The sequence below is a fragment of the Rhinoraja longicauda genome, chromosome 29 (genome assembly GCF_053455715.1).
Source record: "Rhinoraja longicauda isolate Sanriku21f chromosome 29, sRhiLon1.1, whole genome shotgun sequence".
Taxonomy (NCBI): domain Eukaryota; kingdom Metazoa; phylum Chordata; class Chondrichthyes; order Rajiformes; family Arhynchobatidae; genus Rhinoraja; species Rhinoraja longicauda.
Window position 1 is genome coordinate 3,344,107 of NC_135981.1, and position 15,188 is coordinate 3,359,294.

The window sequence follows — 15,188 nt, forward strand, 5'->3', positions numbered from 1 at the left end:
CTTCAGACTGGACTTCCATCACAATGAGGAGGTGACTGGAGGAGACTCACTGTGATGGATGTTTCTTTTTGTCTGGTGTTGGTTTGTGATTGTGTGAGTTATTGCGTATTTTTATTGCTCTTGTTGTTGGACTGTGGGTAATCTTTCATTTCACTGCGCATTTATGTGTGTGTGACAAATAAAAATTGACTATTGACTATCGACTCGACCCAGGGGTCACACAGTCTAAGAATAAAGGGGAGGCCATTTAAAACTGAGATGAGAATAAACCTTTTCACCCAGAGAGTTGTGAATTTGTGGAATTCTCTGCCACAGAGGGCAGTGGAGGCCAATTCACTGGATGAATTTCAAAGAGAGTTAGATAGAGCTCTCGGGGCTAGCGGAATCAAGGGATATGGGGAGAAGGCATTGTTGATGATCAGCCATGATCACAATGAATGGCGGTGCTGGCTCCAAATGGCCACCTCCTGCACAAGAACACAAGAACACAAGAAAATAGGAGCAGGAGTAGGCCAACCGGCCCCTCGAGCCCGCTCCGCCATTTAATACGATCATGGCTGATCCTACCCCAACCCCCTTCCCACTATCGCCCTTCTTGCCACCCAAAAGAACCGTGTGATCTCCTGGGAGAGGCGAAAAACCGGATAAAAACCCAGGCCAATTTGGGGAAAAAATCCGGGAAATTCCTCTCCGACCCCAAGCTAGGCGATCGAAACTTGTCCAGGAGATTACTCAGGTCTTACTATACTAACCATAGCTCATGTCCACTTCCCTGCCCGCTCCACGTAACCCCTAATTCCCTTGTCTATTAAAAAACAATCTATTTCTGTTTTAAATTTATTTAACGTTCCTGCATCCACAGCTCCCTGAGGCAGCGAATTCCACAGACTAACCACCCTCTGAGTGAAGAAGTTTCTCCTCATCTCAGTTTTAAAAGAGCCCCCTCTTATTCTAAGACTATGCCCCCTAGTTCTGGTCTCCCCGATCATCGGAAACACCTTTAGCGCATCCACCCGATCAAGGCCCCTCACGATCTTATACGTTTCAATAAGATCGCCTCTCATTCTTCTTTTCTGAACTATTTTCTACGTTTCTATGACCCAAAATGTCATCCATTTCATCTCTCCAGAGATGCTGCCTGTCCCGCTGAGTTACTCCAGCATTTTGTGTCTATCTTTGGTGTAAACCAGCATCTGCACTTCCTTCCTGCACATTCCCCCGGTACAACAGGCAATGGTAGTAGCCAGAGACACGGTGGGAAAATGATAATGACACATTAGGACAAAATCAGCTGTCGGTGAATTATCTGAATGCAAATAGCTGTGAATCCTGGTTAGTTTTATCAAATGATTTTGTAATTTTTTATTAAAAAAACAGAATTGTGAAAAAATATTCTCTGACATTTTTATTGATCTTCATTGACTCCAAAGGTGATTTGTTTGGAAATTCAATTGAATCTCATACATTAAAACCAATCAAATTCATCGTAATGTGACATGAGCAATTCCACCAGAGAGGAAATCTCGCACTCTGGTGGTTTGGGCAACTCTGTCTCCCGGTCGACCATCTGATCAATCAGGACCTTTGTCCCCAAATCCCTCTCTAATTCTGGGGGTCGGAAGGAGAGAGAAAGAATCACGGAACAGCATAAGGAAAAATAAAACGTCAAACTGTGAGCGGCCTGGATAGAGTGGATGTGGAGAGGATGTTCCCACTAGTGGGAGAGTCTAGGACCAGAGGGCACAGCCTCAGAATTAAAGGACATTCCTTTAGGAAGGAGATGAGGAGGAATTTCTTTGGTCAGAGGGTGGTGAATCTGTGGACTTCATTGCCTCAGACGGCTGTGGAGGCCGTTAGTGGTTATTTTTAAAGCAGAGATAGATAGATTCTTGATTAATAAGGGTGTTATTAATGGGTTATGGGGAGAGGGCAGGTGAATGGGGTTAGGATGGAGAGATAGATCAGCCATGATTGAATGGCGGGGCAGACTTGATGGGCCGAATGGCCTAATTCTTCTCCTATCACTTACGAACCTATGAAAATGGTGTGGGTTCACCTTGAACAATTAAAATGAACATGAAATACCGGGAACATCTGCACCAAAACCAGCCCCCCCCAATGCATTTCTCCTAACACATGCACCAAACGCATCCCACAGACATGCATCAAATGCCGCAACACAAGCCCTAACCACAGCATCCAAAACACGCGCCGGTCACAAACGTGCAACTTTAATGAAAACTCCTGCAACCAAAGCAATCCACAAACTACTGCGCGGACGAAATATTTAACGCATGCACCAATCGCCAGGCGATACTGCTGCGACCAGCGCAATCAGCAGACGTGTGCCACCGCCTCATTCCCAAACTCCTGAAACAATCGGTGTCTAAATACTCTGCTGCGATGCCACCACCAAACTCCAGCACTCGTCTCCATTTAATGCACTGATGCACTTCCCCGAACAACCGCCCCACTGCATTCCTCCACCTGTACTTGCACCAATGCACACGGAAACATGTGCACCCAAGCATCCTTTCCAATCCCTTGCACTGTCACAGCCCCCAAACCCCTGCAACAAAGCAGCCTCCACGCCCTGCAGCAATGCAGCCTCCACACCCTTGCTCCAGTGCAAACCTGCACCCACAAAACCCCCAACCCCATGGTCTGATGCAACCCCCAGTGCAACCACAGACCCCCCGCTCCAGTGCAACCACAAGCCCCTGCTCCAGTGCAACCACAAGCCCATGCTCCAGTGCAACCACAAGACCCATGCTCCAGTGCAACCACAAGCCCCATGCTCCAGTGCAACCACAAGCCCCCCACTCCAGTGCAACCACAAACCCCGGCTCCAGTGCAAACGCAAACCCCTGCACTGATGCGACCCCTAAACCCTTGCACCCATGCAACTCCAAAGCCGCTGCACTCACACAATCCCGGGACCCCTGCAACAAACAACACAGTTCCCCGATTCTCTCCCTGTCTTAACATTTGCTCACCATCCCCATTCCCTGGGCAATGCACGTTCACCATCGTTCATCCACCTCTCACCCTCAGCATGTTCACCGCCCCACAAACTCCCAGATCTCCGACTGTCAGGACCAGACTCCAACCATCTCTGCTCTGACCCTCCTGGGTTTATGTCGTTACATGCAGCCAATTTTAAAAGCTATCCAGACGTTTCTCTGGGAAGGGTTTTTTGAAACGTGACGTTTAAGCTCACAACGACAAGCCTGCAAGTGGGACAGCAACTGGCAGCAATAGGCAGGTCTGAATAAGGGTTCCCCACCCAAAGTGAGCCCACCCTCTATTCCTCCAGAGATTCTGCCTGACCCGCTGAGTTTCTGCCTTTGATAAAAACCGGTATCTGCAGTTCTTTGTTTTGTAGCAGCGAGAATATGGCCAGTTCACTGCCCAAATGAATATCCCTCCGATTTCCTTGTCCATCCTAGACAATTGACTAGCCATGGGCAAGTGGCAAGCTACGATTCACTAGCCATGGGCAAGTGACTGTACCCCACACTACGGTTGCCAACTGTCCCGTATTAGCCTGGACATCCCGTATTTTGGGCGAGATTCGTTTGTCCCACACGAGACCGCCCTTGTCCCGTATTAGTAGGGTCCCCAACTTCCTCGCTCCCAAAGAAGGGACAAAGGGTGACGTCACCGCCCCGCGCTCCACGTGACCTCGTGCTCCCGGCCCGGGCGGCTGCCATTGGTGGAGCGGGAGCGCGTGGCCGCTGGCTGGGTGAGGTCACGTGGGGCGGTGACGTCACCCTTTGTCCCTTATTTGGGAGCGAGGAAGTTGGCAACCCCTAACCCACACACCCACAGCTAGTCTAAACAAGGTGTATTTCTAGACATTGGACTGAACTGGAAGCAAAAAGACGACAGGATGCAAAAGACATGGAACAGTAGGAATGGAAAGGTTAGCACCCATTGATATTGCAATTTAAATCATTTAATTAGGAACAAGCTATGTCAAGTGGAACCACATTAAATATCTTTAGTTCCACTGGCCCACAACCATTATAATCAAAGAATTTCTTCATTGAACTATTTGCAAGCAGCAGCTGAGAAAGTTTAGACAGAAGACAGAGAGAACGTGCCAGTGCCCAGATCACAAGGAAATGTGCATCATTGAAGGAGAGATGTGAGGAAGGAGGGTGGAATTTGGGGAGGGTGTGGGTAGCAGTTCAAAAATCATGCCACTGGGCACCTGGTTAGTGTGGCATCGTGCTCTGCCATCAGTCATCATGCCAGCCCCTCCTAGTCTCACACAGTGTGTTTCCGTCTGTTCGTGAGGACGAGAGGAGCAGGGGAGAGAGAGAGGGGATGGGGAGAGAGAGGGGATGGGGGGGAGAGGGGATGGGGGAGAGAGAGAGGACGGGGAGAGAGAGAGGGGATGGGGAGAGAGAGGGGATGGGGGGGGGATGGGGGAGAGGGGATGGGGAGAGAGAGGGGACTGAGGGGGAGAGAGGGGGGACGGAGGGGGAAAGTGGACGGTTGGAGGAGAGGACGGGGGGCGTGGGGTGGGGTGAGAGAGGGGACGGGGGGGATAGGGGATGGGGAGAGAGAGAGGGGACGGGTGGAGGAGAGGGGGCGGGGGTGAGGGGGTGGGAAGAGAGGGGATGGGGGGAGGGGACAGGAGGAGAGGGGGAGGGGACGGGGGGCGGAAGAAGTGGGGTGGGGGGAGGAGGGGATGGGGAGGGGAGAGGGGATGGAGAGAATGGAAAGGTAGTCCTATGGTTAGTTTCTTGCCAGGCCCTTGGCCAATGGCCACATGCCATTGTCTGACCCTTGACCCACGTGCGTTTGAGGGAGGTGCCATGTTAGTGAGGAAGAGGTCAGAGGATGCAGGCGAGGAATTAGGGAGCAGGGAGGAGGTATTTAGAGAAACGACTATTTGTTCCGATGTTTCTGATACAAGGTTCTGCAGGGTTGGCTGCTGTGGAAGGTTGTAGTGGGTGGGATCCAGGGAGAGCTAGCTAACTAATAATGAATGGGAATGGTGTAGAGGGATATGGGCCAAGCGCAGGCAAATGGAGATGAGCTTGGATAGGACATGTTGGTCGGCATGGGCATGTCGGGCCGAAGGGCCTGTTTCCTTCCTGTGTGACTGTGAAATGGGTCTGACAGTAACTATGACTTGGGAACCAGACGCAAGGATCGAACTATTGCCTGCCCAGGTGGGGGTGACCTGGCAGAGGGCACAACATGAGGGTCGGTCACCCCAGAGGGTACAAGAGTTGGGTGGTGCCAGCGGCCCCTGCCGAGGGCTTGGTTGCACAACTGAACGGTCTAATTGTGTGGAAGGTGGACACTGAGTGCTGGAGTCACTCAGCGGGTCAGGCAGCATCTCCCCAGAACATGGATGGGTGGGTGACCCTTCTCCAGGCTGAAAGACAGAGATCTGGTGGGGGGGTGGGGAGAAACTGGGGAGAAAATGCCAGAACAAGTCAGGGCGGGCAACAGATGACTTCAGGAAGGCTGGAGTCCGTGATGGCTCGTCGTTGGATGGGGAGGAAGTGCTGACGAGGGGAGTGCAAGGATGTGGACAGTGGAACTGTGATGCCCACTAAGGTGAGGCATTAACTAGGGTTGCCAACTGTCCCGTATTAGCCGGGACATCCCATATTTTGGGCTAAATTGGTTTGTCCCGTACGGGACCGCCCTTGTCCAGTATTAGGCCCGGACGGCGTTGTAGGCCCGAACACTGTAGGCCCGGACACTGTAGGCCCGGACACTGTAGGCCCGGACACTGTAGGCCCGGACACTGTAGGCCCGGACACTGTAGGCCCGGAGACTGTAGGCTCGGACACTGTAGGCCCGGACACTGTAGGCCCGGACACTGTAGGCCCGGAGACTGTAGGCTCGGACACTGTAGGCCCGGAGACTGTAGGCCGGGGACCGCAGCAACCCCGGACAGTGTAGGCCCGGGAGCCGCCTAACGGAGGTTGCCTAGCAACCCGCCTCCCGGCCCGGGAGGCCGCCATTGGTGGAGCGGGAGCACGTGGCCGCTGGCTGGGTGAGGTCACGTGGGGCGGTGATGTCACCCTTTGTCCCTTATTTGGGAGTGAGGAAGTTGGCAACCCTACTAATACGGGACAAGGGCGGTCCCGTGCGGGACAAACTTATTCAGCCCAAGATACGGGATGTCCCGGCTAATACGGGACAGCTGGCGACCCTAGCAGGGGTCACTTGACATTAGAGTTACTCACACCGCTGGGGTGTACGATGCCCATGTGAACTATGTGGTGATGCTCCTCCAACCTGCGCTGGGCCTCACTCTGACAGTGGAGGAGGCCCAGGACAGAAAGGTCAGTGTGGGAATGGGACGGGGAGTTAAAATGTTTGGCAACTGGGAGATGGTGTGGGCCAAGGCGGACTAGGCCGGATTCACGACAGGTGTGATGGAAGGCGTGCAGAGTATGGAAGGGCTGAATGGCCTACCCATCCTCCCATGCCTCTGGCATTACTGGGAGCTCTCTCCATGGGTCGGGGTTGGATCTCACTGCTTGGGACCTCAGTTGCCCTGGTCCGTGTGAGGAGGTGACGTGGTGAGGCCGGCAGTGAAGGTCACTTCCTCCCTGAGGGACCGCTCGCCACCTTGGGCACTGCCCACGTTTGGGGGCGGGTGTGTGGGTCAGACCTCCTCGAACCATAGATGCCACCACGGTTCAACACGACTGTGTTGATCCACGGCCATTTAGTTTAGTTTAGAGATACAGCGCGGAAACAGGCCCTTCGGCCCGGTGGATCCGTGCCGACCAGCGATCCCCACACACTAACTCTATCCCACACACACTAGGTGGCAATTTACAATTTACAGAAGCCAATCAACCTACAAACCTGCACGTCTTTGGAGTGTGGGAGGAAACCGGAGCACCAGGAGAAAACCCACGCGGGTCAAGGGGGGAACATGCGGATTCCGTACAGACGGCGCCCGCTGTCTCTGGCGCTGTGAGGTGGCAACTCTACCGCTGCGCCACCGTGCTGGCGTCTCTCATCAACGCCAGGCGCTGCCTCGTGGGAAAGGTCGCGGAAGGACGTGCCGTGAAATGCCGCTAGCGTGCAGGGTCTCCGCGGCCCAGAGTGGGGGAGCAGAGGGGTGAGAGAGACGTGAGTCAGGGCAGGGGTGCTGGTATCAGAGGTTAGTCAGGGTGCTGGAAGCAGGCGAGTTAAGAGTCGTGCTCAGAAGACGTTTGAAGTCGCCTGGCTTTACCTTCTGTTGTCTGGCAGCTGGGCAGAGCCTGCAAGACCTGGTGTCTGTGACGGGCAGACCCTGTCCACTTACAGCTCCCCACCCTGGAGCAGGCACTGAGCTTCTCTCAAACACCTAACGGACCAGAAAATTGGGAAGAAAGAAAGAGACAAAAATAATAAATAAATCCGCAGGATTCACGTTCCCCCCTCCTTCTCTTCCGAAGAGATGTGCATCTCTAACAAAGCGGTCCATCCAATGTGCAATGAATCAGTGCAAGGGTCTAGGTGTCTCCCAGCGATACTCCAGGGCTCGAGACCACAGTGCTGCAGGTCTGACCTGTACTGCTCACGGCAGGGGCAGTGTTGTACAGGTTCACCAGCAACAGGGCAGTTTGTTACACAAAGGTAACTAATCTACACCCACGGTAGATACAAAATGCTGGAGTAACTCAGCGGGTCAGGCAGCATCTCTGGAGAGAAGGAATGGGTGACTTTTCAGTGTCCCGCCCCCTTCCTCGACATCAGTCTGAAGAAGGGTCAGGACCCCAAACGTCACCCATTCCATCTCTCCCGAGATGCTGCCTGACCCGCTGAGTTACTCCAGCATTTTGTGTCCACCTTCCATTTTAACCAGCATCTGCAGTTTTTGTTTCCTAATCCAGACCCCTACTATTCAGTTTAGAGATCGAGGACAGAAACAGGCCCTTCGGCCCACACCGACCAGTGATTACCTGTTCACACTAGTTCTACCTTACCACACTTTCTCATTCACCCCCTACACACCAGGGGCACGTTACACAGGCCAATTAACCTTCAGAGCCGAACGTTCTTTGCCATGTGGGATGAAACCCGGAGCACCCGGAGGAAACCCACATGGTCGCAGGGAGAACGTGCAAACTCCACTCAGGCAGCACCCGAGGTCAGGATCGAACCCAGGACTCTGGAGTGGTGAGGCAGCTGCTCTACCTGCTTCCAAAATGAGAGATGAGCAAATTGAAAGCTACGAAGTTGTTACCCGGGCTTGGCGGGACGAAGTGGGGATGGCACGGTGGCGCAGCGGTAGAGTTGCTGCCTTACAACACCAGAGACACGGGTTCGATCCTGACTACGGGCGCTGTCTGTACGGAGTTTGTACCTTCTCCCCGTGACCTGCGTGGGTTTTCCCCGGGTATCCCAGTTTCCTCGTGCACCCCAAAGACGTGCAGGTTTGTAGGTTGATTGGCTTTGGTAAGAAAAATTGTAAATTGGCCTAGTGTGCGTAGGATAGTCCTGATGTACGGGGTGATCGATGGTCGGTGCGGACTTGATGGGCCGAAGGGGCTTTCTCCACGCTGTGTGACTCTCTCTAATTCCATGTGCCGGCACCTGGATTTTGATGGGTGACCGGTCGGTGCCTCTGACATTTCAAAGAGGTTCTCATGGAGTGTCCACTAGCTTTGACCAGCCATCGTCTTGAAGGCAGAGATGCCCCAGAGTAGGAACGTTTGCATCAAGGTAGACAGTGGTCTTCATCCTAGGGTGGGGTCACAACCAACATGGACCCCTCACCCACCTCACTTACCACGAAGGTGCCTTCAATGGCCACCGCTGATCTCCAGCCTGCCGTCGCCATCTGACAACTTCTAGGAAGAAGCCGGCACATGCAAGAACCAGTTCCCAAACATAAAATGTGGCTGAGCGTTTGCCTCCTTTGTCAACACGTTGGTGTCAGCTAAGGCCCTGGTTTGAGGGCAGCCCAGTGCCAATCCTCTAGTCTGACCCACAGACGTCAACACCAACCTCCAGCTCCGCCATGATCCTGTCCTCTTCATCCTCGTCGTCCCGTACGCCTGAGGCAACCACGGGCGGTGGGGTGGGTGGGGGCTTGGCCTCTGACATGGTTCTCCGCAGCTTGACGTGTGGCCTCTGCATGTCTGTCTCGTCAGAGTCGGCCTTCTGCCAAGGGAAGGGTGAGAGAGACGTACAGGCCCTTTAGCACAACTTGCACATCCTGACCAAGATGCCCCATCTACTAAAGTCCCATCTGCCTGAGCTTGGCCCATGTCCCGCCATCAGTTGGACCACTACGCCACCCCATGTTCCTCCAGCACTTTGTGCTTCCTCCCCATAAACGTTGATGCCCACGCTAATCAATAGACAATAGGTGCAGGAGGAGGCCATTCGGCCCTTCGAGCCAGCACCGCCATTCAATGTGATCATGGCTGATCATTGTCAATCAGTACCCCGTTCCTGCCTTCGCCCCATACCCCCTGACTCCACTATCCTTAAGAGCTCTCTCTTGAACGCATTCAGAGAATTGGCCTCCACTGCCTTCTGAGGCAGAGAATTCCACAGATTTACAACTCTCTAACTGAAAAAGTTTTTCCTCATCTCAGTTCTAAATGGCCTACCCCTTATTCTTAAACTGTGGCCCCTGGTTCTGGACTCCCCCAACATTGGGAACATGTTTCCTGCCTCTAATGTGTCCAACCCCTTAATAATCTTATACGTTTCGATAAGATCTCCTCTCATCCTTCTAAATTCCAGTGTATACAAGCCTAGTCGATCCAGTCTTTCAACATACGACAGTCCCGCCATTCCGGGAATTAACCTAGTAAACCTACGCTGCACGCCCTCAATAGCAAGAATATCCTTCCTCAAATTTGGAGACCAAAACTGCACACAGTACTCCAGGTGCGGTCTCACTAGGACCCTGTACAACTGCAGAAGGACCTCCTTGCTCCTATACTCAACTCCTCTTGTTATGAAGGCCAACATTCCATTGGCTTTCTTCACTGCCTGCTGTACCTGCATGCTTCCTTTCAGTGACTGATGCACTAGGACACCCAGATCTCGTTGTACGTCCCCTTTTCCTAACTTGACACCATTCAGATAATACTCTGCCTTCCTATTCTTACCACCAAAGTGGATAACCTCACACTTATCCACAATAAACTGCATTTGCCATGCATCCGCCCACTCACACAACCTGTCCAAGTCACCCTGCAACCTCATAGCATCTTCCTCACCGCTCACACTGCCACCCAGCTTTGCATCATCTGCAAAGTTGCTAATGGAACTTTGAAAATGTGTAAGTGAAAAGCTTTTTGTTGCGTGCTACCCAGTCAGCGGAGAGACGATACAGGGTTGTAACCGAGCCGCCCCCAGTGTACAGGGGACAGACGACATTGGCCAGTCCCTGCGGCACCAGCCCTCACCTTCAGTGGGACCTCCTTTTTGCTGGTGATGATGACCTCCCCCGTGCGTCCAGTGGTCAGTCCGTGGGTCGACGGGAAGCTACGGCGCGGCGGCGGTGGTGGTGGAGACTTGGACGGCTTCTCTGTCCTGTATCTGTGGACGGTCAGCTCCTCTGCAAAGCAACGCGGACCGTCAGAACACAGACCGGCACAGTGTGGGGGCAGGCCCCTCGGCCCACAAGTCCCGCACCTGCCCAACATCATGCAACTCATCTCTTCTACCTGTGCTATCCCCCCACGTCCCTAGTACACACTAAGTCAAGTCAAGTTTATTTGTCACGTACACATACACGATGTGCAGTGAAATGAAAGTGGCAACGCCTGCGGATTGTGCACAAAAAAATTACAATTACCGGCATATAAATTAAAATTAATACAGAAAAGACAATAGACAATAGGAGGCCATTCGGCCCTTCGAGCCAGCACCGCCATTCAATGTGATCATGGCTGATCATTCTCAATTCTCAAAGAAAATTTAGTCCCTGGAGTTATAATAGTTAACAGTCCTGATGGCCTGTGGGAAGAAACTCCGTCTCATCCTCTCTGTTTTCACAGCGGAGGCGTTTGCCTGATCGTAGCATCTGGAACAGTCCGTTGCTGGGGTGGCAGGGGTCCCCCATAATCTTGCTTGCTCTCGATCTGTACCTCCTGATGTATAGGTCCTGCAGGACTGGACTGGACAAGCTAGATGCAGAAAAAATGTTCCCAATGTTGGGGGAGTCCAGAACCAGGGGCCACACAGACTAAGAATAAAGGGGAGGCCATTTAAAACAGAGGTGAGAAAAAATCTTTTTCGCCCAGAGAGTTGAGAATTTGTGGAATTCTTTGCCGCAGAAGGCAGTGGAGGTCAATTCACTGGATGAATTTAAAAGAGAGTTAGATGTGATCATGGCTGATCATCCATAATCAGTAACCAGTGCCTGCCTTCTCCCCATATCCCTTGATTCCACTAGCCCCAAGAGTTCTATCTAACTCTCTTTTAAATTCATCCAGTGAATTGGCCTCCACTGCCCTCTGTGGCAGAGAATTCCACAAATCCACAACTCCCAGGGAAGAAAAAGTTTTTTCTCATCTCAGTTTTAAATGGCCTCCCCTTTATTCTTAGACTGTGTGGCCCCTGGTTCTGGACTCCCCCAACACTGGGAACATTTTTCCAGCATCTAGCTTGTCCAGTCCTTTTGTAATTTTATACGTTTCTTTAAGATCCCCTCTCATCCTTCTAAACGCCAGTGGATGCAAGCCCAGTCTTTCCAATCTTTCCTCATATGACAGTCCTGCCATCCCGGGGGTTAACCTGGTGAACCTATGCTGCACTGCCTCAATAGCAAGGATGTCCTTCCTCTAATTGGGAGACCAAAACTGCACACAGTACTCCAGGTGCGGTCTCACCAGGGCCCTGTACAACTGCAGAAGGACCTCTTTGCTCCTGACTATTAAATACTCCTGATTTCCATTTGTCTTAAGTCGGCTGCTTTCCCGAGGCAGAGTGAAGTGTGGACGGAGGGGGGAGTCTGGTCTGTGTGGTGGACAGGGCTCCAGCTGCAACTCTCTGCAGCTTGTCGGAAGGTTCTGGAAGGGCTAGGCGGTGGTGTCGCGGCTACGGGCGGGTGGGTACCTGAGTGTCGCCGGCCGTTGGAGTCGACTTTGGTCACTGGTTTCTGGGCGTGCTGCGGTTTGGTGGGCCTCTGGTCGGCGGTCGTCGTGGCGACGGGCCTAGGCTTGCCGCCGAAGCCCAGGTCGGGGATGGCCTTCATCAGCTCGGCCTGCGTCTCTTCCAGCAGCCGGCTGATATCCTTGTTGGTGAAGGGCGGCAGGCCGCCACGCTTCTCCTCCCAGTCCCGCTCGGCAGCCTGGCAATGGGGAGGGGGCACGTCAGCCTAGGAGGCCCCACATCCCCACCGAGGCCCACCCAGGGATGGCACGAGGGGGTGAGGGGGGCGATGGATGGGGGAAGAAGCAGCTCGAGGGAAGGGGGGGAGAGAGAGGGAGGGAGAGGGAGGGAGGGGGGAGAGAGATGGAGGGAGAGAGGGAGAAAGATGGAGGGAGAGAGGGAGGGGGAGGGAGAGAGAGGGGGAGGGAGGGGGAGGGAGAGGGAGGGAGGGAGAGAGAGGGGGAGGGAGGGGGAGGGGGAGGGAGAGAGAGGGGGAGGGAGGGGGAGAGAGGGAGGAGGAGGGGAGAGAGGGAGGGAGAGGGAGGGGGAGGGAGAGAGATGGAGGGAGAGAGGGAGGGGAGGGGGAGGGAGGGAGGGGGAGGGAGAGAGAGAGAGAGGGAGGGGGAGGGAGAGAGAGGGAGGGGGAAAAGGAGAGGGAAAGGGAGTGGGAGGGGAGGGGAAACACATTGCACATTGATGATAGCAATCAGACCCTCAGACACGGGACAACAGGCCTGGGGCGCTGTGCCTGTGCATCCATTTGTTCCACCACTGGACACAAAATGCCAAAGACCGCGAATATAAACATTGCTTCCATGGCGCTCCGTGAAGCCGTGCGTCCGTGTGAAGCCCATGCTCGATGCCCCGGGCAACGCGCTCCCACACCGAGCTCCTAAACCCCAACGCGTTACCTCGACGGAGACGGTTCGGTCGGCCGTCCTCTTGCACGGGGCTGGGCGCTCGTCCACAGAGTTGCTCTGGATTGCTGCGGCCTCCTGCACCATCCCCGGTGGGTTCTGGGAAGAGTGGCCATGGGCGGGGGAGTTGTGTGAGAAGGTGGTCATGTTGGAGTTGTGGGACTGCCAGCTCTTTGCCGAGTTCATGTGCGTTTCCTGGAAATTCAGAGGAGGGCTGGTGGGAATTTCAAATTCCAAGTTTCTGGAGTGGCCGTCGGTGGCCACATGTCGCGGAGACTGCGAAGCTGCTGCTTCCTCAGGACCTCTCATCAGCATCTCATTGCTTTGTCTGTGGGGAAGATCCAAACTCAACATTAACACCAAGTCCCCACCAAATGATCTCAACGATCCACCCAAAGCATCTCAACGATCCACCCAAAGCAAAGGCAGACCTTTCTGTACCAGTGTGGGCTCTTTGGCCATCGCTGCCAACTCTGATTTGTTCTGCACCTCTCTCTCCCTCCCCCTCCCTCCCCCTCCCTCTCTCTCCCTCCCCCTCCCTCCCCCTCCCTCCATCTCTCTCCCTTGTTCTGCACCTTTTCATCTCTATTCCCCGACTCTCAGTATGAGACCAGGGTTTGCCAACTGTCCCGTATCAGCCGGGACATCCCGTATTTTGGGCTAAATTAGTCCTTGTCCCGTATTAGTACGGTTGCCAACTTTCTCACTCCCAAATACGGGACAAAGGGTGACGTCACTTCCCCGCGCCCCACGTGACCTCACCCAGCCAGCGACCACGTGCTCCCGCTCCACCAATGGTGGCCCCTCAGGCTGGGAGACGGGTTGCTACGCAACCTCCGTTAGGCGGCGCCCGGGCCTCCGGGCCTACAGTGTCCGGGCCTACAGTGTCCGGGCCGACAGTGTTGGGGCCTACACTGTCCGGGCCAACAGTGTTGGGGCCTACAGTGTTCGGGCCTATAGCGCCCCCCCCGGGCCTAATACGGGACCAGGACGGTTCCATACGGGACAAACCAATTTAGCCCAAAATACAGGATGTCCCCGCTGATACGGGACAGTTGGCGACTCTACGTGTGACTGCACAAAGTTAACGCATGAACAGAACACACTGTTCCAAGCCCTGTGAGCTTTGCCTGCTGAGCTGAGTGAGATTGTGAGATCACAACACTGGAGAATGATGGACTCCACTTTGTGCATTTAATCACTCATCACCACATTTCCTGACTACACAGGTGGTCACCATTTAGAACATGGAGCAGTACAGCACAAGGCCATGATGCCAAGACCAACTCTTATCTGCCTGCATATAATCCTTATAGAAAATTGGTGCAGGAGGAGGCCATTTGGCCCTTCGAGCCAGCACCGCCATTCATTGTGATCATGGCTGATCATCCACAATCAGTAACCCGTGCCTGCCTTCTCCCCATATTCCTTGATTCCGCTCATTCCCTGTACATCCACGCGCCTGTCCATAGGTCTCTTAAACGCCACGATGGTATCTGCCTCCACCACCACCACCCCTCCAGAGGAGGAGCTGGAGAAATCAGAAACGATGTCCCAGATTCACACAGGACAGACGACTGGAACAGCTGGGGTGGTGTGGGGGGGGGAGAGGGGGGGGTGGGGGAGAGGGGGGGTGGTGGTGAGTGGGGAGTGCGGGAGGGGAAGGAAGGGGACAGACTGACAAGCATCTCCAGGGTGTGGCAACAGAGAATAGGTTGAGTTACCTGGTGAACTGCCTTGGGTAGATGTCCGTGGGATAGGCCGAGGTGGAGGGCGAATAACTACGTAACAAAAGAGAGAGGGAGGGAGAGAGAGAGAGAGAGAGAGAGAGAGAGAGAGACGGCAGACAGATCAGCAAGGTGGGTTTCCTGGGTGGAACACAGAGCACAAAGCAAACCGTGGTCGATCAGTCAGAGTCTCGGTATGAAGTTGGCACAGCCCAGAACGAGAGAGAATTAAACCCAGTACAAATACTGAGGAAATCTGAAGTAAAGACACAGAAAATGCTGGAAATACTCAGCAGGTCAGGCAGTGTCTTAGTTCTCTGGGGTGAGAAAGGGGACTTATTTAATTAATTCACGATTTGCAAGGGCCGGCTTGAGGCGTTAGATGCATCACAGCTTGGTTTGGGGACTTGGGTAGCAAGGAACTGCAGTTTACACCGAAGATGGAGATGAAAAT

The 15,188-nt window shown here is 53.8% G+C and overlaps 1 protein-coding gene across 5 annotated transcripts in view; it reads right to left on the bottom strand.

Moving 5' to 3' along the window:
• Positions 1-15,188, bottom strand: part of srcin1a (SRC kinase signaling inhibitor 1a) — a 227,511-nt gene that overhangs the window by 13,076 nt on the left and 199,247 nt on the right. For 3 of the 5 annotated variants that reach the window (XR_013549123.1, XM_078424674.1, XM_078424675.1), the window contains exons 16-20: positions 14,732-14,788; positions 13,002-13,335; positions 12,055-12,289; positions 10,401-10,552; positions 8,983-9,138 (exon numbers count right to left, since the gene is read on the bottom strand). Coding sequence is in view for 3 of the 5 variants with exons in the window: in XM_078424674.1 (XP_078280800.1) it covers positions 8,983-9,138; positions 10,401-10,552; positions 12,055-12,289; positions 13,002-13,335; positions 14,732-14,788 (934 nt within the window). In the remaining 2 variants the exon portion in view is untranslated. Of the gene's footprint in view, positions 1-4,216; positions 4,292-7,222; positions 7,337-8,982; positions 9,139-10,400; positions 10,553-12,054; positions 12,290-13,001; positions 13,336-14,731; positions 14,789-15,188 lie in introns of all 5 variants that reach the window. The other 2 variants (XM_078424673.1, XR_013549122.1) reach the window with 2 other exon arrangements.